The sequence below is a fragment of the Megachile rotundata genome, chromosome 7, assembly GCF_050947335.1.
Source record: "Megachile rotundata isolate GNS110a chromosome 7, iyMegRotu1, whole genome shotgun sequence".
NCBI lineage: Eukaryota > Metazoa > Arthropoda > Insecta > Hymenoptera > Megachilidae > Megachile > Megachile rotundata.
In genome coordinates, this window is record NC_134989.1 from 10,873,252 (window position 1) to 10,896,509 (window position 23,258).

At 35.2% G+C, this 23,258-nt stretch overlaps 1 protein-coding gene across 1 annotated transcript in view; it reads right to left on the reverse strand.

The window, feature by feature from the left end:
* Positions 1-23,258, reverse strand: part of LOC105663423 (uncharacterized) — a 179,524-nt gene that overhangs the window by 154,961 nt on the left and 1,305 nt on the right. Inside the window, exon 2 of the mRNA XM_076533621.1 lies at positions 22,763-22,852. Coding sequence (XP_076389736.1) covers positions 22,763-22,852 — 90 coding nt within the window. The remainder of the gene's footprint in view (positions 1-22,762; positions 22,853-23,258) is intronic.

Genomic DNA, 23,258 nt, shown 5'->3' on the forward strand with positions numbered 1-23,258 from the left:
TTTGGCAAAATAACTAACTCTTTTCTTTTTATTTAAAAAGTTGCGTTATTTTCCGACATACTGTGTACGTTTTCGCAAATAGAGTACATTACTTTTTATTATCGCACAAACTTTTTGATTATTAACAAAAACGTGTGATCATAAAAATGTCATTTTTTCTAATAAAGTAGAATAACGTTGAAAAGGGAGCAAGAATAAAATAAATTCTCGAATGAACCGAGGCATATTTCGTCTGCGTTCCCGAGGGTTACATCAAGGTAAAACCAGGAAGTTACTTTTCAAACACCCTGTGTACCTCTCCTTTTCCCTTTGTCTCACTTTCTCGACCGATCTGCCGGCGTAGACCCGTCACTCCGTCTTTCTTTGACCAACCAGTTCGTCGGTCGTTCGTCTTTTTCTCCACCATTGTAGGCCCTTCTCGCCCAACGATCCTAACCCCTAACCAAAACCTGCACCCCCGTTACACTCGACTCGTGAAAGGTTTCCCTCTTTCCCTTCGCCACACCACGCTGCTTCGTCTTCTCGTCTTCGTTGTCGTCGTCGACGTCCATGTCGTGGTTACGGATGTAAAACTTTGAATAGTTGAATTATGAGAATCATTTTGAATACGGATTGTTTAGATCTTTTGAATAAACGGAATGTATGGTCGATTTTTTTATTATTTGGAATATTTTGAATATTAGTTTCAATACTTTTAAGATTTTTTGGTGTGTTTATTTTTTTTTAAATTTAATTGTTTGTCGAAATTGTTTTAATTATTGAATTATTCTAATTATTCGAATAGTCAAACTTTTTATATGAGACTATTTGTATATATTCAAATTTAAATATTTTTTAATACTTTCGTTACGGAAATTATTTGAATAAATCTATTTTAAGGTACAGTCTATAAATATTAAAACATTCTATCAAATAAATTCGAACTTGTATTCTTCAAAAACATCATTGTTTCATCTATTTAAATTTAAGAATTGTATTTTGAAATTTTATAATTATTGTAATTATTGGAATAAGTAATTAAAATTAGAATTCACCCATATCTAACATTATCAACTATTTAAATTATTCAAACAAAATGATTAAAATTAGAATTCACCCTCATTTAACATTGTCAAATATTTAAATTATTCGAACAAAATTATTAAAATTAGAATTCACTCCTATTTAACATTGTCAACTATTTAAATTATTCGTACAGAATAATTAAAATTAGAATTCACCCCTATCTAACATTGTCAAGTATTTAAATTATTAGAACAAAATGATTAGAATTAGAATTCACCCCTATGTAACATTGTCAACTATTTAAATTATTCGAACAAAATGACTAAAATTCGAATTCATCCCCGTCTAACATTGTCAACTATTTAAATTATTCGAACAAAATGACTAAAATTCGAATTCACCCCTATGTAACATTGTCATCTATTTAAATTATTCGAACAAAATGACTAAAATTCGAATTCATCCCCATCTAACATTGTCAACTATTTAAATTATTCGAACAAAATGACTAAAATTCGAATTCACCCCCATGTAACATTGTCATCTATTTAAATTATTCGAACAAAATGACTAAAATTCGAATTCATCCCCGTCTAACATTGTCAACTATTTAAATTATTCGAACAAAATGACTAAAATTCGAATTCACCCCCATGTAACATTGTCAACTATTTAAATCATTCATACAAATTAACTAAAATTCGATTTCACCCCATCTAACGATACCAATTACTCAAATTATTTCAAACAAAACACCTAAAATTCGAATTTACCCCCATCTAAAATACCACCTATTTAAATCATTCAAACAAACCAACTAAAATTCGATTTCACCCCATCTAACGATACCAATTACCCAAATTATTTCAAACAAAACACCTAAAATTCGAATTTACCCCCATCTAAAATGCCACCTATTTAAATCATTCAAACAAACCAACTAAAATTCGATTGCACCCCATCTAACGATACCAATTACCCAAATTATTCAAACAAAATAACCAAAATTCGAATGCACTCCTACATAAAAACGCTCAGTAATTAAAATTAACAAATTGCTATCGAAATCCATCGAATATTCGAATTTTAGTAACAACCCTGATCGTCTTCCCTCTAGCTGCACCCTCGGAACAAGGCAGAACTCTATGCTCCTTTTCCAGGACAGAGGAGTGGAGTTCCTCTTTCCCTTCAGCTTCGCCCAAATCGCATTCCTCTCGTCTCTCTAAGCCATTTTCAACGCTCTCCTTTTCTATCGCCATTAAGCTGCATAAGCGCGTCTCACCCTCGTCCCCTTTTGCCTGTCTATCCTCGTTCGATTACCAGGGTTTTCCTTGTTCTCTCCTCTTCCCTCTTTCAGCCACTTTGACTCGCCCTGCTCTCCCATTTCTTGGAAAAGTTCCGTGCTTTCTGCCTGGCCGTTCCTTCTTCGCCATACTTTTCCACGCTGCGACGGAATCCAACTCGCTCCCCTTTCTTTTTCTTTTTTTTTTTTCTTCTTTTATTCCGCTCTCTGTATATATGTATGTATATTGTGCGGGTTCGAAGGAGAAAGACAAGGGCAATCTTGTTCTTTTAGCTGAACGAACACTTTTAAAAGATACTCGTTTTCACGAAATTCGAGTTATTGATGGCACTCGGGGAGACCAGATTCTTCTGGATGGGTATCGTTTAGCTCGGGACATCTAGTGGATTTTCCGGACCCGCAGTTCCTCGAATTCATAAATTTATTAGTTAACTTTCGAACCTCCGAGTTTCTGCTTTTCTATGTTTTTGTTTTATGAACTCCTGCAGATGTACTACAGTTTCCATATTTCTAAAATTCTCAATTCCCCAAATTCATAAATTTTTGAGACAAACACAAAAATTCTCGTGTCAGAAAGATTTCTGAATTCTCAACTTGTCAGATCTCTAAAATTAGGAATGTTTACGGCGTCACGGTCGAAAATAAAGGGAACCAGAACGAGGAGGTTTTAGAACGTCCAAAAATATTGAACGACCCCCGAAACAGGAAAATAATAGCAATTGCGCCGGGGACGGAAATTGTGTTTCGAAGCGAAATCGAAGGGACTCCCGTCCGGCAAGCGAAATGATCGAATCAAATTTTCCATGGGGATTCTTCGCGTATGGATTTCTCGAATCTCCTCTTATGCGAATCGAAAACAAGAGGCGCGTTAACTCGAGAGAGCTCGAGAATCATCGTGAAACGAAATCGTGCGTTTCCGTTGCATAAGTTTTGTGGAGGAAATGTAAGGTCGATGCGGGCGTTCAGCAATTTACATTGGATTATTTTTAATTGTAAATGAAAACGCGCTGAATAAAGGAGAAATCGAGGAGATCGATCAAGGTGAAATGTGACGAGCGAATAGTAAATACGTTTTCTCACTGGTGTAGCTGTGATCTTTGTTTAGGGTGATATAGGCACTCTAGGGATATTCATGCTGTGATTCTATTGAACTGGGTATGAACTAGTGGTTTTTGGAAATGTGACGAGCGAACAGTAAATACGTTTTATCACTGGTGTAGCTGTGATCTTTGTTTAGGGTGATATAGACACTCTAGGGATATTCATGGTGTGATTTTTTTAAACTGGGTATGAACTAGTGGTTTTTGGAAATGTGACGAGCGAACAGTAAATACGTTTTCTCACTGGTGTAGCTGTGATCTTTGTTTAGGGTGATATAGGCACTCTAGGGATATTCATGGTGTGATTTTTTTGAACTGGGTATGAACTAGTGGTTTTTGGAAATGTGACGAGCGAACAGTAAATACGTTTTATCACTGGTGTAGCTGTGATCTTCGTTTAGGGTGATATAGTCACTCTAGGGATATTCATGGTGTGATTTTTTTGAACTGGGTATGAACTAGTAGTTTTTGGACAAAAAAAAAATATACTGATCGAATTGAGTAACCTCCTCCTTTTTCGAAGTCGGTTAAAAAAGGACGCTTCGGTAACATTGCTACATTTCCACTTATTATAATTACTGTATTTATTGACTAAGTGGTACGAACAAGGAAATGAACAATTGATTCCAGACTTTTAGGTTAGGATGACGTTAGGATTACTTGATGTTGTTACTTATCATTGTTGTCTATTGTTGTTGATTCTTGTTTATCATATATCATTTCTTTTAGGTTAAGATAGCGTTAGAATAACTTGACTGTATTGTTACTTATTATGGTTGACTGATTTGTCGTTTGGGCCACGACTGCTATGGTCATTGGCCCAAATATTATGGTTGTCTGTTGTTAATAATTTTTATTTGTTACTGTTGTTATTTATTCTTCTTATTTATTCACTTTTTCGTAGTTTTTGTACGTTGTTTATTCCTGCTGTTATTTATTATTTATTACTGTTGTTGTTGCTTGATGTTGTAATTTACTGCTGCAGCTTATTGTTACTCACTGCTGTGGTTGCACATCATTGTCTATTAGTAGTTGTTGTTGTTGTATGATGTTCCTGTTGTTTATTGCTGAATTTTTATTGTTGTTGTTTATTGCTATTCATTGATGTTATTAATGTAACCAAATGTTGTTGTTTATTGTTCTTTTCCAATGATGTTCCTGACTATTGCTGTTTATCATTCTTATTATTTATTATTGCTCGTTGTTGTTGTCTGTATTATTACTGGTTGTTGTTGTTTGTATTGTTGTTGTTTCTGTCGTTGTTACTTATTGTCGATGTTGCTATTGCACAATGTTCTTGTTGTTTATTGCTGAATTTTTATTGTTGTTGTTTATTGCTGCACATTGCTATTCATTGATGTTATTAATGTTACCCATTGTTGTTGTTTATTGTTCTTTTCCAATGATGTTGCTGAACATTGCTGTTTATCGTTCTTATTATTTATTATTGCTTGTTGTTGTTGTTTGTATTATTGCTGGTTGTTGTTGTTTATATTGTTGTTTTTGTCGTTGTTACTTATTGTCGATGTTGCTATTGCACGACGTTCTTGTTGTTTATTGCTGAATTTTTATTGTTGTTATTTATTGCTGCACATTGCTATTCATTGATGTTATTAATGTAACCAGGTGTTGTTGTTTATTGTTCTTTTTTTATTGATGTTTTTCGACATTGCTGTTCATTATTCTTCTTATTATTATTACATGTTGCTGTTGTTTTTATTGTCACTTTTTTAAATGTTGTTACTGGCAGTTCATGTTTTTATTGTTATTCGTTGTTGTTGTTGATTGTTCATTGTCTCAGTTCATATCATTCACAAAAAAATAACCGCAAAAATAAACGCGTACATCGCTGAGGGGTTAAATCCACCTTGTCTCGAAAACCCACGACAGGTTCGAAAACAGTTTCAAACTGAGATTAGAAATATTTTTCGAGAAGAAGCGTAAGCTTATTTCTGTCCGTTGGATCCTAATAATCGAAACCGCTCTTTCCCTTTGATCCTTTCATCTTTCCTGAAAATCCACCCTTTTCCACGTTCGCCTCCTTTCTTTCGCCGGCTTCACGCCTAATTTCGCCCGCATTATACTCGCAAGCAGGACAAATAATTACGCGGCCAAACCTTGGGTCATTGTAGTCTCCGAACTCTGCTCGATGTCGAGTAATCGCTGCTATCGTAATTGGATCGAGCATTGCGAACTGGGAAATGCATGCAATGCACTGACTAATTGGAAGAAGGGTCGAATAGGGCCTTCTATTTTTCTCCAATTAACGCCTAGGGGTTCATGGCAGATGGAACTTCGTCACTGATAGTTATTAAAAATTGGAGACTAGTTTGCAGAAATTAGTGGAGTTGAAACTTTTGTAGATTGGTTATTCGATTACTTTTAAGTTAGGGTACTTTAGGTTTGATATATGTAGAAAATACGAGGGATGGACAGAGTTGAATTTCGAAATGGCAGAAGTAAAAATTTCAAAAATTCAAAAATTCCACAATTTCAAAGTTACAAAATGTCAAATTCTCAAAAGTTCAAAAATTGCAAGGTGTTAAATTTTCAAAAATTCCAAAATTTGAAAATAGCCAAATTCTCAAAAATTCCAAAATTCCAAAAAGCCAAATTCTCAAGAATCCAATTTCTTAAAAATTCCATAAACCTCAAAACACCAAATTCTCAAAAATTCCAAAATTCCAAAAAGCCAAATTCTCAAGAATCCAAATTCTTAAAAATTCCATAAACCTCAAAACACCAAATTCTCCAAAATTCCACAAATCTAAAAATTCCAAAATTTCACAAATCTAAAAATTCCAAAATTCCACAAATCTAAAAATTCCAAAATTCCAAAAACCAAAATTTGACACTCTTACAGTTTGAAAATCCCCAGCTCGTACTAAAAACATAAAGCGAGTTACCGAACGATATTGAGCCATGAAAAATGAAGCAAACTCGGTTCTGATGAAAACATCGTTAAAGAGGGACAAACATAATCGTGGATCAGAATGATTCTTCATGGGTCATTGTCTCAGAGGCTGCACTTTCTAGTTCAAAGGTTAGGATAAACTTGTGGATGACTAACGAGGAATTAGTCATTGCACGAAATAATGAATCTGAATAAATAAAGCGTGCTTTGAAGAATCTCAGTCTGTCCTATCTCTACCAAGAAACTTTTGATGTTCCTGAATGAATGGTGTATTGAGGAAACACGTTGGTTTATTAGAAATTATAGTTGCAGTGAGATATATTGAAATACTATCATTATATAATACTTTCATTATTACTTATTATATTTATTATTATCATTATTTATTCAATACATATTTTATGCGAACTAAATAACAATTATTGCAAATTTTACAAATTTTGTTCAATAAGAGCCACATGTAAAAAAATAAAACAAATGGTGAATATTTTATTGAAATAGAAATTATTAATATAAAATGTATTTAATTGTGATGATTGATGTTATAATTTATTTTAAAGGTATTGAGTTACAAAAATTCATAATAAAAAATTTCTAAATTATAATAAAATTATGACATGCTTGAAAAAATCAACATGAACGTTATCTAAGAAGATCTAAGTATTAACTGATCTAAGAAACGGAAGTAAGGTGGCAAGAAAAGGTGTACTGAAGTGTAACGAGTTTGATTTAATGATCAGTTTCTACAAAATCGACGAAAGATTAATTAACAGTTGATAAATGATGTAATAATTGGTGGTAAATTGTAGGCGTAACTGATTTATCATCGTTCGCCTGAAATGCATCTAGAAAACCAGCAAAGCGTCTTTTAATGACCCTTGGAATGGTCGTAGTATCTTAATCTTTTGAAAATACCGCAATTAAAAGAGTGTATCATTGAATCTAACATCATCACGAGTCACTCAACGCATAACAATAATATCCTGACCCTTTGTAGCGTTTTTATGTCTTTATTTATCAATTTGTGGTAATGGTTAAGTATACTAATTGGTAAAATTGGTAAAATTAGTAAAATTGGTAAAATTGGTAAAATTGGTAAAATTGGTAAAATTGGTAAAATTGGTAAAATTGGTAAAATTGGTAAAATTGGTAAAATTGGTAAAATTTGTAAAATTGGTAAAATTGTTAAAATTGTTAAAATTGTTAAATTATTAAAATGGTTAAAATTGGTAAAATTGGTAAAATTGTTAAAATTGTTAAAATTGTTAAAATTGTTAAAATTGTTAAAATTGTTAAAATTGTCAAAATTAAAAAAATTATACAAATTGTCAAAATTGTCAAAATTGTCAAAATGGTTAAAATTGTGAAAACTGTAAAAATGATAAAAATTGTCAAAATTATTAAAATTGCTAAGTCTTGAAATCGTTAAAAATTGATAAAACTGATATAATTGTTAAAATGTAGTAATTCAAAAGTACCCACATTCTCAAGTGTTCAGATAACAAAACTATAATTAAATTTTACACAAAAGTTGCTCTGTCCACATAGCCAAATCCAACCCTTAACATACCCAATAAACCCTAACATTCCCACCCGCGCCATATACCAAGATTCTACCACCGTTCATTCACATTTCCCGCCATTACGAGCAGAGCACCCGGTATCTAGTTCTGAATTATTTACAGTAGCAGCAAAGGCACGAAAGTTTAGACGAGTATCTCGCCGAGTAATTAAACCATCTCGAAGTATAGAGCGGAAGAAATAGAATTGGCGACTTGTAACGCGAAGCTTCCTGGTCGAGAAAAGGGGGAGGTTCAGCCACCCTGATAGGAGGGACTCCTTTTATCCGGCAAGATTTTGTAAAGACGAAACTCCTCTCTTCTGGTCGGTTACTGCGCAGTATACATATACCAATAACTGGAACAAAGCCCACTTTGAAAGACGGCCCCAACAGCACCGGTTGAATGGACAGCTCACAGCTTTGGGGAGTGGGAGCCAGTCGGTGTGCTAGCCGGGTGCTTGAATCATCCCTTGCTGCTAAACATCCCCCCTATTTCACGAGCGGGGGGCCTTTACACGGGGTGAACTCGTGTTTATCTGCAGGTTGTACTTAGACAGACGCAATATCCACAAAATCATTTGCCTGTATTATCTGGTTAACTGCCCACAGAACTTTTTCATTTACTCTACGCATTCCTTTTTGGTCGTGGTTTACCCCAGTTTTATTCACCGAAATTTACGAATTAATTCTTTTAGTAAGATATTCTGTTACTGTTATATTTTCATAATAGAATGTTTGTTCATAATTTGTTTTATAATAGAGTCAAGTTAGTCAAGATAGGGTCAGACTTGTGTAAGTTTACTGTACTTGGTATTATACATTATTACTATTACACATTATTATACATTCGAAGTATTTATAACTTTGTATAACGAAGTATCAATAGTATAACTTATAACTTTGATGTCAATAACTTCTACATTTCTATTTATTTTCTAATACTCCGCTAAAACTAGTGGTACAGTATTAATATTGCAGTTTGTTTCTGTCTATTAAATTTATTCGTACACTCAAAGAAGCCTCGCTACGCGCATGCGCGTATCGAACTGCGCACGCATCCTATCTGCGCAGACTCAGCCTAAATATAATTCATTACTACGCAGCGTGAAGGACCAACCTCAATTACGTCCAATTGATTTTATTTCATAAATAAACAACCATATCTTTTTACCAAATGAAATAGAACCTTTTCAAGTGTTCCACAATATATCTTCAAGTGCTCCAACATTTTCAAGTGAAACATTTTACAGAATATTTTCAGACAACATCGAACATACACTATACAATTATAATATCAATTTAAACTTCCAATTACATTATTTTTAAACTTATTAATAATTACGGGAACAAATTCTTTGGTTATCGCAGACATTTTACACTGAGTATATTCACAATTCTCGTGTCTGCCGATCGAAGGTCGACTTCAAATTCAATAACCATTATTTAAGCAGTTTACAGGAGAAAAATCGCCTATCGTATCCAGCAACATTTTCCATATTTTCAGTGTACTCGGTAGAAACGTACTCGAGTTGTCGCTTTTGATTTTATGTCAACGTAAGGTATTCGCGGTCCGTGGATGCTCGGAGATCCCGTAGCGAGTTTGCACGCGAAAAGATTATTTGTTTTACGGCCGCAAATAATAAGCATGAGCGGTCATTTGCAAATTGTCGTGATCGTTGCATCGCATCGGTTGCATGTGTCGGTCGAGGCGGCGACATGGCAGCAAGGTTGTCCTGGGGAAGCAGTTGAGGGCGACGGACTTATACGGTAGGAAGTTATTCTTGACCTGTAATTTTAATAACGTGCAACGCGAGCTTTCCCAACAAAGCGTTTTCTATCCTCGATTCATCCGTGGATGCGGTTTTATGCGAGATAAAGCATGAGCCGATAGAAAATCATCTCGGAAATAGAAGGCAGATCTGATTTAAGACGTGATGTCATTTGGATGTTTAGGTTTATCGGATTTTTACAGGTATGTTCGAAAACTTTGCCTGAAGTTTTTGTAAATTTTGATATTTGGGGATTTAGGGATTTGGACATGTGAATTATGGGATTTGAAGATTCGGAGATATGGGAATTTGAAGATTAACCTGGAATTTTGCAATTTACTGTTTGAGGAATTTCAGACTTTGAACATCTGGAAGCTCAAGATCTGAGGTTTCTGATATTTGGCGAATTTTGGAACTTGGAAATAAAGGACTGTATAAATTTAGAGAAATATTAGCAACTTTGATATTGTTGTATTTTAAAATATGACAATTTGAGAACTTAAAAAATTACATTTAAATAATTGAAATAATTAAGCAAAACAATTTAAACAATTTCTGAATGTAATTGTGAATTGATTGTAGTTTAGTAATTTAGGAATTTGCAAGTTAAAAAACAGTTTACTTCAGAGCCTCCGAAATACAATGTTTTGAAAACGAAATTAGAGCTTCAGCTCCCTTTCGTAAATCATCTAAAGGACAGCGTGATAAGTCCTAAAATAATCGTCACGGTCACACCGGGTGTCCCGTTTCAACCAAAAAAAACTGGAAATGATTTTCCGAAATGATTCAGAGGTCGATAAAATTTCGAACGATACGGTTTATCTGGTTGTTTCGAAACCCCGGCCAGATACGATCTGGCGTCGCGATCGTGAGCGGCGATAATCGGCACTCGAAAGAAAATATACAATCGTTCGGAGAGAAATGAGGCAAAGATTCCTTTAAATTTCGTCATTTTGGAAATACCCTCGTTTCTTTGTTTCGCGATATGCGTGCGCGCTCGCAATGAATTTATGCGGCGGGCAGGAACGCGCGCGAGCACGCCAACACGGATATAGTTATCCGCGTACCAGCCGTTATTCACATGGTAATCAGAGTGTTAAGCAATAAATTACCTGCATTACTGGGGAATATCGATTTGGGTAGAGGAGAGGGCGTACTCGGTCGCTGCAGTCCAATGCAGCTTCGTCGCTCGTGCCAAAGGTGAAGTGCTCTGCACCCCTAACGCTCTAACTTTGTTCGACTGGCAAACTTTTAACGCTGCTTTGTGACATAATGTCCGCGAGAGATTGTTCTTAACCCTTCATCTGTCTACAGACATTTTACTAACTAATTTTTAGTAGGTCCATTTAATTTTCTATTAAGGAACTCTAGTGTAACTCATGGGAACAAAAATTATGACAAGGTAGAATGTGAACATATGGAGGATGGTTTGGGAGATCAAATAGATTTATCTGTCTTGTACTAATATTTTGTTTCACTGTATTTTATTTCTGTACTGTTATTCTACTATTTAGCTTCATTATTATTTCACTAATTTTATTGTGTAATTATAGTACCATGTTACTTTTCTGTTTTATTGTTGTAGTGTTTTATCATTTATCGTCTCTGCTGTTTTATTATACTGTTATACAATTGCACCATTTTTTTAAATTATATTATTCTATTATTTTACCAGTTTACTACTTTACTTTCTGTTGATGTAATGTACAAGTGTACTTTCATTCTAATATATGACTATAGTATTATGATATTCTACTTGCCTATATGATACATTGAAAGCACAAATTTTTAAAATAGATTTTTAAAATAGATTTTTAAAATATTGTTTTTAAAGTATTGTTTTTAAAGTATTGTTTCTAAAATATTGTTTTTAAAGTATTGTGTTTAAAATAGATTTTTAAATGTATTATGTTTAAAATAGATTTTTAAAATATTGTTTTTAAAATAGATTTTTAAAGTATTGTTTTTAAAATATTGTTTTTAAAGTATTGTTTTTAAAATAGATTTTTGAAATATTGCTTTTAAAGTATTGTGTTTAAAATAGATTTTTAAAATAGATTTGTAAAATATTGTTTTTAAAATATTGTTTTTAAAGTATTGTTCTTAAAATAGATTTTTAAAATATTGTTTTTAAAGTATTGTTTTTAAAATATTGTTTTTAAAATATTGTTTTTAAAGTATTGTTTTTAAAGTATTGTTTTTAAAGTATTGTTTTTAAAGTATTGTTATTAAAATAGATTTTTAAAATATTGTTTTTAAAATATTGTTTTTAAAGTATTGTTTTTAAAGTATTGTTTTTAAAGTATTGTTTTTAAAGTATTGTTTTTAAAGTATTGTTATTAAAATAGATTTTTAAAATATTGTTTTTAACATATTGTTTTTAAAATATTGTTTTTAAAGTATTGTTTTTAAAATATTGTTTTTAAAATATTGTTTTTAAAATATTGTTTTTAAAATAGATTTTTAAAATAGATTTTATTATTAAATTCAAGAACAAAGAAATCCATAATAATTCAGTAATCTTCCAAAACAATTATAAACTAATCAACATCACATCTATCTGATCATCTCAGCTCCAATCAGCAATGTAAACTTGCTATTTAGCATAAAAATTGAGTCGTAAATCTGTCGCGTGCCCATCAGTTAACGAGTTACTGTTTTTTACACGGTTGACACTGACCTTTGACACGTCACAACGTCGTCACACCTATTTCTCACCCTCCTCCGAGCCGGTGAAAACGTATTTTATATAATTCCCGCGCAAGGTGCCCGAGCTGCGCAGTGCGCGTGCGCAGCGGTGTCCTTCGAAGGCTGCGAACGTTCTAGTGCGCAGCCGCAGTAAATCATTCTGTCGCATGGCGCGTTATCCGCGCGACTGCGAGCGGCCTCCGCGCGTCAAAATATTGTTACGGGATTGATAATTAACTGGGATTCCAGGCCTCCGTGAGAGTTGACGAGAAATTGCGACGTGATGGCTGGAGTCACGGACGAAACGGGATCATGCGATGATACCGATTAAGCTTGGATTAATGCATTGTTCAGCTCTGTTCGAAAATAAACATAAAAGGCAAACTTAAGAGCCTTTATTTCTATCCTTCCACATTTATTATCTGGACCCTTAGTTTACTTCTAACAAATTCTGCGATATTTAAACACATTTTCTTTTAATTTAGTTCACATTTGGTAATAGTTTAGTTTGACAACTGTTAATTTAAGTTTGACAAGAAATTAAGTTCCTTGTAATATTTAATTTGATGTTAAAATTAGACACAATTATATTTTGTATTATTTTATAAGATTTGTTGAATGTACATAATTTTTCAAAAGGTATTTTGAACACAAAGAAACTAGTTTGAAAGCGTTATCGGTTGAGCAAGTTAAAAGACATAAAGCAATTTTATCTCGTACAGTTTCTTGACTTTTTGGAATTATCGGTAGCCATTGGATACGCTATTGGATAACTAACGATTTCGAGGAATAATCATATTACACGTCATATACCCGTCACCTTGACCGATATTTCCAAGACGTCGTAATCTTGTTCAATGTTATCTTTACAAACGTTGCGCAGGTACACTCGAATTAGCAATAATATTACTGCAACTATCCGAAGCATTAACTCGTTTGAGTACGGTGCTCTCAAAACGAGTAATCCGAAAGTCAATTTAAACTGAAATCAGTTTCAAGTCAAATATTTAAATATTTGATGATTACAAAGTAAATTCAAATTAGACTTCAAATTACTCGATGAACTTAAATAGATTTATAGACATTAAATACAATTAATACAATTTTTAATTCGTTCGCGAGATTTGAACAAGAATTCTTGTTCAAACACTATTCTGCTTCTAAACGCAGATACCAGCGGTTCGTTATTAAATCGTGACCCAATCAAATTGCATCCAAATGCTGTTCAACACGACAGAAACACTAATCCTGACTGTATGTTCATTGATTTAAAGAGCTCAGGAGACTCGTCAGACCTGTAATCCCAACATCAATATAAATCAAACCACACCATCTGCATTCAATTTTCCTATTCTCCAACACTTGTGGATAGTTGTTCTACTTGCGGTTGCACCTTTGTTGGTGAACAATGCATTGTCTTTTAGAATTTTGACAAATTTGAAGATTTGGAGGTTTGGGCATTTGGGAGTTTGAGGACTTGGGAGTTTGGGGATTTGGAAGTTTGAGGATTCGAGAGTTAGGAGATTTGAGAGCTTGGAAACTTGGGATGTTGGAGACTTGGGAATTTGAAGATTTGGGAGTTTGAGGATTCGAGAGTTAGGAAATTTGGGAGCTTGGAAGTTTGGGATGTTGGAAATTTGGGAGTTTGAAGATTTGAGAGGTTGGAAGTTTTCGAGGTTTGAGGATTTGGGAGTTAGGAGATTTGTGAGTTAGAAGACTTGTGAGTTTGAAGATTTGGAAGTTTGAGGACTTGAGAGTTTGGAGATTTGGGAGTTTGAGGATTCGAGAGTTAGGAAATTTGGAAGCTTGGAAGTTTGGGATGTTGAAAATTTGGGAGTTTGAAGATTTGAGAGATTGGGAGTTTTCGAGGTTTGAGGATTTGGGAGTTAGGAGATTTGTGAGTTAGAAGATTTGTGAGTTTGAAGATTTAGGAGTTTGAGGACTTGAGAGTTTGGGGATTTGGGAGTTTGAGGGTTCGAGAGTTAGGAAATTTGGAAGCTTGGAAGTTTGGGATGTTGAAAATTTGGGAGTTTGAAGGTTTGAGAGATTAGAAGTTTTCGAAGTTTGAGGATTTGGGAGTTAGGAGATTTGTGAGTTAGAAGATTTGTGAGTTTGAAGATTTAGGAGTTTGAGGACTTGAGAGTTTGGGGATTTGGAAGTTTGAGGGTTCGAGAGTTAGGAGATTTGGGAGCTGCAAGCTTGAGATGTTGGAGATTTGGGAGTTTGAGGATTTGAGAGATTGTAAGTTTTCGAGGTTTGAGGATGTGAGAGTTAGGAGATTTGTGAGTTTCAGAATTTGAGAGTTTCAAGATTTGGAAGTTAGGGGTCTTGAGAGTTTGGAGATTTGGAAGTTAGAAGATTTGTGAGTTTGAAGATTTAGGAGTTTGAGGACTTGAGAGTTTGGGGATTTGGGAGTCTGAAGATTCGAGAGTTAGGAGATTTGGGAGCTGCAAGCTTGAGATGTTGGAGATTTGGGAGTTTGAGGATTTGAGAGATTGTAAGTTTTCGAGGTTTGAGGATGTGAGAGTTAGGAGATTTGTGAGTTTCAAGATTTGAGAGTTTCAAGATTTGGAAGTTAGGAGTCTTGAGAGTTTGAAGATTTGGAAGTTAGGTGATTTGAAAGTTTGAAGGATTTGAGAGTTTGGAGATTCAAGAGTTTAAGGATTTAGGTGTCTGGAGGTTTGGAAGTTTGAGACCCTGGGAATTTAAAGATTTAAGAGTTTCAAGATTTGGGACTTAAGGATTTGGGAATTTGCATAGTTGGAAGTACACTTTGAAATTTTATAGGTATCAGATTGATGTAGTTTTAAGTGTGGATATTATTGAAATTATGTATTTGTACATTTTTTTAATTTTCGAGTTTGCATATACACAATTCAGAAGTTGTGAGATCTGGAACTTAACACATATGTCTGTTCCTGTATATGCAAACTCGAAATTTAAAAAATGTACAAATACATAATTTCAATAATATCCACACTTAAAACTACATCAACCTGATACCTATAAAATTTCCAAGTGCATTTCTAACTCTTTCAAATACGAAGCGATCACAAATGCTCGTCAATGCGTTAAGAACGCATTATACATAAAGTTGAAAGAGTTCCCATACTGCATTGAATCGATCACTCTGATCGTTCAAACAGGGAAACTATGTGTCTCCACTTACGCATACACGATGGTCCGTCTGATAGCGACTGCATGACGAAAACACGTTATAATTTGGTCGATTACGCGACCACAGGAGAATTCGTAGTGCGACCAAGCAATCAATCAGGTCTGAGAAAAAAAAGGAAAAAAGGGAAAAACAACGCGGTCGCCTGAGGAAAACTCCTTTTGCTCCCGGGTTTGCCGACGTTGCAGTTCGACCGATCGAGTTAAAACCTTCTAATACGTTAATCGCTTCAGTCTGCCGCGATTGCAGATAGAGTTTCATCACCGACAGCTATTGCTTATGGTACGACGAGGCCTTAAATGGTCCTTCGTGCTAAGAGCGATTTGATACTCGAGGCTAGTCGCCGGTGTACGTTTTCTTCAGTTTTCCTGCATCCTTTGCTCCACGGCCGTTAGTTTCTCCGCTACTCCATTTTTAGCCTGTCCTAGACGCGTATAAAGCAATACCACTTTCGAACCATTGCTCCGAAGTGTCCAAAATATTGCGCTTCAATTACTGCGGGACGCGCCATTTTTATGCGAGAGCGCTAAGGTCCGCGCCTAAAATGGCGGACGAAAATAGGCAGGACAATTCTTTGATTAACGGACAATAGTTCCGTTAGGCAGGACAAATTTTTCTTCGGTGTAACTCAACAATGTTAGAGTCAGGTATTGTATGTCATGGAGATAAGTCAGACGAATTTGGAGGATGTTGGAGCACACAGACTTTTTTCGCCAAAAATTCACGAACAGTTCTGTGACATGGTGCATCATGCAACAGAAACCAACTTCCCAGCACTCGATATTCGGGCCTCACACGAACGATCCTCCTCCACAAATGTTCCACAACACCCAGATAATATTCGCCATTAACATTTTGTCTCTGTGGAACGAATTTCCGAAGTATAATTCCTTTAGAATCGTAAAAGCAAATTAACATTGTCTTCTCCTGCGACTTCTGGAATCGCAATTTTTTGATTTTGGAGAGCCTGGATTTCCACGTAGCACTTTGGCGCTTTGTTTGAGGTTCATACTTGAAGCACCAAGTCCCATCACTAGTTACAATTGACTCCAGGAATATACAGTTTCGTCTGGCTGTTTTGATAAGATCCTCAACGCGAGCAATTTGTTGCAGTTGCTTGTGATTTTGTGACACGGTGACGAAAGGTTCTGTTGCATCAAACGCTATAATTCTTTGCTCGATTCCAATAATGTTGTGTTTTGTAGGGGAGGTGTTTTCAGATAACATGTTTTAATAAATGGCGCTATTTCCTTAAATTTAACAAGTTCGATTACTAAGGTGTAACAAGAGTTTTCAAAGCTTGAAATCGTTAAACCGAGCTTCGATCAGCTTTTCACCTCGCGGCGCGTGCATATTGCACGCGGCCGATAACGCGCCGAGCATGTGACGCTACTTACACAACCGCGAACAATCGTTTCTTTTCTCTTGGCGAGATATGACAAAGGAGGATTTCTGAATACGTAATTAACGCGGAACCCGAGGAGACAGCGTTTTTTTCCGACCATGGATTGATAAAGAAAAAAGGAAAAACAAAAAATTGTATACTTCGACAGTGCACTTCATAGCGACTATAAATCATTGTAGTTTATTTGCGGTAATATTCAGTGCATGTAATAATAATAGTCGTTGCGTTTAACTTAGTGTTACTATCAGGAAACTACTATTATTACGTGTTGTTTAGATAGTAGGCAAAAGATATATTAACGTTCGTCGTTAAAATATATGTTCTCTTATATCAATTTAAAATAGAGCTCATGTATCTTACGTAACAGTATATTAATTATTAAGATGGTTCTAATCTTCTGAAATGGAAGAAATTGTATCTGGGAAAGGTTGAGACTTATATAATTTTCTTTCTAGCTAAAAACTTATTCGTTTTTTGCGTACTTATTTAAAGCAGTCTTATTTATTTGACAATTACTGCGCAACTGAACTTACACATCTGTAAGCACGATTACTTTCACCCTTTCACTGCAAGGATTGTAATCGTTCTCTATTAAAATAAAGACTAAAATGTTTATCTATCAGAGTGAAAGACCATTCCATTTTAAGAAATGTGAAAATAGTAAATGAGAATAAAAATGTAGACAATAAAATCATTCATTACAAAAATATGTTAAAAATAAAATTACAATGCATCTCATCGCAAGAAGACTAACAAAAAATTATAGAAACTGATTGAAATACTCTTGTAAATACCTATACAAAGGAGTAAGTTATTTTCAGAAAAAGATAGCCATAGCAAAAGGGATAACAAGCGTTACAGATCGTAAGTTCTACGATCACTTTTTTGTTAGGGTAATCAATTTTATGCTGCAAAGCAAACAGTTTCATTGTTTTCAGAATAATCTACGTTTATACTGATGATCTAGCAATTAGTAACTTAATACTTTTTTATACAGAATAACAAGTTACATTGAATAGTTCATTAAAAAATATATAATTGCACTTAAGGCAACAACTAAGGGAAAAGTTGACAAGAATACCTTCACCTACTAATAACTATTTTGGGAAGAGAATCGATATCTAGAATCATTTAACTTTTGTCTAAAACATTTATTTGTATCAGTAATATTTTTGAAGCTATCTAAGTGAGTAGATTTGAATGACTAGATTTAAGTGAGTAGATTTGAATGAACAGATTTAAGTGAGTAGATTTGAACGAGTACATGTAAGTGAGTAGATTTAAATGAGTAGATTCGAGTGAGTGGATTCGAATGAATAGATTTGCATGAGTAGATTCGAATGGGTAGATTCGAATGAATAGATTCGAATAAATAGATTCGAATGAGTGGATTTGAATGAATAGATTCGAATGAGTAGATTTAAATGAATAGATTCGAATAAGTAGGTTCGAATGAATAGATTTGAATGAATAGATTCGAATGAGTAGATATGAATGAATAGATTCGAATGAGTAGATTTAAATGAGTAGATTCGAGTGAGTGAATTCGACTGAGTAGATCTGAATGAGTGGATTTGAATGAGTAGATTTGAATGAGTAGATTCAAGTGAGTAGATTAGAATGAATAGATTCGAATGAGTGGATTGGAATGAATAGATTCGAATGAGTAGATTTAAATGAATAGATTCGAATAAGTAGGTTCGAATGAATAGATTTGAATGAATCGATTCGACTGAGTAGATCTGAATAAATAGATTCGAATGAGTAGATTTGAATGAGTAGATCGAAACGAGTAGATTCGAATGAGACACCCCGTACATAAATTTTCGAGTTACCGTCTGCAAGTTTGTGTACCTTACGGGCAAATTGTTACGACAAGAAATCCCTGATGATCGTCATCACCAAAGCCACCCAACCGATTGGCAATCAGTTAAACAACAATTGCGATAGCGCACGATCTTTGTCCGTCTTGCTATACGAGTTCAAACAGATATTCAATTATCGTCACGGTTCAATCGATTGTGTCAACCGAGTACCGATCGCGGACACACATGCACATATATTTTCGACGCCGACAAACAACTTCGTCATCAACGATCCATCGATGGAAACTCGAATTTTTCTCGGCAATTACTTCTTTACGGTGCTCGACGTGTAACGATAACAAATTGACGGCTAAAGTTTTATAAATACGGCAAAGGTTTGATGTATTACCACTGGAAGGTAGGAACGGAAAATTCTTGGAATTGGCTTATGCGCGAAGAAAATTTGCCTATTTTCAAATTTTTTATTTTACTTATTCTAATTTTTTTATTGTATAATTTTTATTTTCTAATCTGTAGTGTTAATGTTCAAATACATTTTCAGATTTTTAATTTTTCAAATTTTGATATTTCCAAGCAGATTTACATTTAGTAAATTTTTAGATTCATGAATTCCTGAACTCATATTTTTATATTCTTAAACTCTCTGAATTTTCAAGTTACAGTTTCCTGAATTTAAAAAATTTCCACATTCTTAATTTTTCAAATTTCCAAGTCATCACACGATGTTACAATTATTGATAGTTTCTACAAACGAAAAGATTTGATATGCATTCTCTATAAATGGTATTTACAGTCTTTACACTGACTCTCCAAGTATGATCTTTGCATAACACAAACAGTCCCCACACGCAAAAGCCAAATGTAAATTAAGGACTCGTTACAAAAACCGAGTACAAGTACTGTTTATTTCATTGACCCGAATTCCGCAAAAGGTGTTCACACAATATTTGTACAGATCGATATATCCCGCCTTTATCGTAGCACCATTGTCAGTCCGAAAGGCGCGCAATACGAATGAATAAATTCAATACCGGCACGTGAAGCGTGCGTGGTCGTTTAAGGGTTAAAGTCGCCGTTAAAAATGATGCCGGGCACACAATACAGAAGGGTTACATTATAATCGTGCGTAAAAATTACTGGTACGTTGTGTTGGCAAACGGGGGAACGTGCAGTACTTCGGCGTGCATCGAGAGCGAAAGGGCCCTCATCCTTACGCGGCTCCACACCATCCCACGCCAAAATCCGTGCCTGGGAGTCGTTGGTTTCTCTCTCGGTCGATCCTACGATCCCTACCTTTTCTCCCTTCCGTTAATCGCCCTTTCTTTTTCCTCCCCTCGCTGTTTTTCTCTCGGTCGCACTTCGAAAACGCACGCGCGGCTTCTCACGACCGCACTCAGTTATCCAGTGGCGTCACCACAACATATTAAACAATAGCGTACGAGCCGTTTAATTAAAACGATATACGTCCTTTCGCCGATGAAACCTCAACTTACTAATTTCGATTATGAAAAACTTCCTCTTTTTCGAGAATTTCTGGAACAAGAAATTATTTTTATTCTCAAAAATTATTTATGGACTTTATAACATTGGGTGACGCTGGAATTTTGAAGCTTCAGATACTTGGAATTTTAGAACTTTGGCAGCTTTGGAATTTTTGGAACGTTCAGACTTTGGGACCTTGAGACTCTGGTACTTTTTGAACTTCCATATTTTTTTTAAATACAGTCCACATTTGTTGTAATTTTGTAAACGCGCGCGGTTGAAAGGAGCGAATGAGGGCTAGAGAGAGAGAGAGAGCGAGAGAGAGAGAGAGAGAGAGAGAGAGAGAGAGCGCAAGAAACAAAAGGACGCGAAACGGCCGGAATCGAGTGAGTGCGATTCATGCAGAGAGCGAGTGTACAGTGTAAAGAAAAATATAGCAGCGCATCAGTAACGACGAGTCCGACTTATTTCCTTATCTTTCCTTTCCCTAATTTTCTCCTTTCCTCCCCAATTTTTCCTTTCCCCCTTTTCCTCCAATAATTACTACACATTTAAGTATAATAATCCCTGGATTCCTGTCTTTCCATGTCCTTAATTTTTAAAAATTCGATGGAGTCAATAATCGCACAATACAAAAAACGAGGTAAAATTATGAACGTTTCCGAAGGACTTACCGTTGGAATTCCGTTCATTTTCTTGAAAATTTCCCGGCCGTAAGAGAGGACAGGAAGGACACGGTCCGAGGCTATTGCACTAGGACGAGGCATAACGGTACGCCCTTTTTTTCTCCTTTCTACCTGTCCGCGACCCTTAAGTACAAGCGGTGTACAGAGTTCCTTTATCTGTTTCCGGCAAATTCCTGGATTTCCAAGCGACCTTGGGCTATGACGTTTATGAGGAAAATTCATCGAACAATAAATGCCATGGCATCCGGCCGAAACGAGCCGGTCGAAATTGCGCACGGTATTTAGCAGGAAGCTCGACGATCATGAGCGTCAAAGGTCTACGAGGATCTCGTTATACGTTTACGATTCATCATCGACGGAAAATGCTCGGCACGAGCTTCGATAATCGCTCTCTGTTCTTCTGTAGACGCGCAGATGATCAGCGGCGCGAGTCGTGCGTCTATGATTACGCGATCGCAGGAGACACGGATGAACGATGATTCGCTAGCCGTGCATTGTGCGCGGCGGATTATCATAATTTGACATTATTACGAACGGTGACGCTCGATGCTTGCTCGAAGGATTTGCGAGGATCTTAAATCCGCATGTTCGAGAAGTCGAACTGTTAACAGCAGGATTAGACCCGGCATGCCGTTGCAATCGATGGAGTTACTCTTCCGAGCGTCTTCTCAATTTTGGGATTTTTACTTCCTCATTTTTGGAATTTTACTTCTTGATTTTTCTTGAACTTTGCATATAACTGTAGTGACGTATTAACTGTTAGAAAAGAAAATTTAAGAGCAAGCTCTGTAACTGAAGTTGCAGTTACTTTTCTCTTACATCTTCACAATCGTGGAGTTATTTCTAAGGAAATTATCTTGAATGTACAATAAAAATAAGGAAATCTATACTTAACTTTTTTATGAATATTCATTATTCATTATAAAATATTTAATATTCAAGTCTATGACTTATAGAAGTAGCAAATTAATACATTATGCTTAAATAGCTGCTATAGCAAATGTGATAGAGTGGTGATTCTTTGAATGACTGCATCGCAAGTTCAAATCCTTTGTGACTTAAAATTTTTTTCTTCATTTTATACATATTTTCCGTTTCTTAAATTATTCCTTGTTTTTAGTATTAGCTTTTTAACCTTCATATTAAACTGTGTTATAACAGTTATTTACAATATGGAAGTAAATTAAAAACGGTCAATGGAATGAGGTTTTACCGAATTTATTCGTGGGTATAATGTATACTCGATTTATTAAGACGGCGTGAATTAGAAGTTCGGATAATACGTTCACTGCCTCGAAATACTTAAACTTTCCCCTATGCCGTGAACTGAGGCTAACACCCTCCTCGACGTTTATTCTCCAGCCGACTGGGGTAAGCTTCGTGATGCATAATGGAGCTACCCGATTGATATCCAAGCAACCGTCTGAAACTTCTACAATCTCGAACACAATGTCGGTTTAAACCGTAAGTATAATGGATTAAACGCATTCTGAACGCGCAAAACAAATAACCCATTTAGCACCTAATACAAATTCTGTATCGAATTCTAATCATTCAATAACACTTGTACATTCTTCTGTGTCCAAACAAAAATTCTATGTCAAACCACTACATTGGTCGAAAGAAAAATTATGAACGAGGAACACTATATCAAAATTATGAACAAAAACTCTTCTCCAAAAAATCAGAAACATGTTCATCAAATATTTTTCAACTTTGCATCCTAAGTCAATTTACTATAAAAATCGGAGAATGTGAAGATAAGAGGCTAACGGGATTAAAGATAGTGATATTAATAGACGTAAGGCTCGCTGCGTTTTATTTTACTTGGAGTGTACATGTACTTACATCGATATGACTATAACCCGCGACAAGGCAACGCCGCGACCGATCTTTCGAGGCTGCCGCTGGAAAGACGCTCAAGATGACCGTGATTGTCTGAAACATACACACACGTATCAATCTAAACATCCGTGACACGTAACGAGGACTCGAAGAGCAACCTCGTATTCATTGGCACACAAATAGAGGAATAACGCGTAAAGCGACCCATCTTTCTATATACACATATCTGTACATTTACATACACATCGACGTATTAAACGTATACAGACACTTAACGTGAAATCCCGTTTCAACATTCCCGATCTACGTCTGAATACTTTGGAACGTATTAATGGAACCAGCGTGCTTTCGAAGAGGATCAGATTTATAAACTCGTTTGAAATTTATTGATTTTCAAAGGGGCTCGATTAGATACTCTTCTTTATTATCTAAATTAACTCCGAGTTTTTAAGGAATGGGAGATAATGTAAGTGCTGGTGTGTACATTGGCACTGTTTTC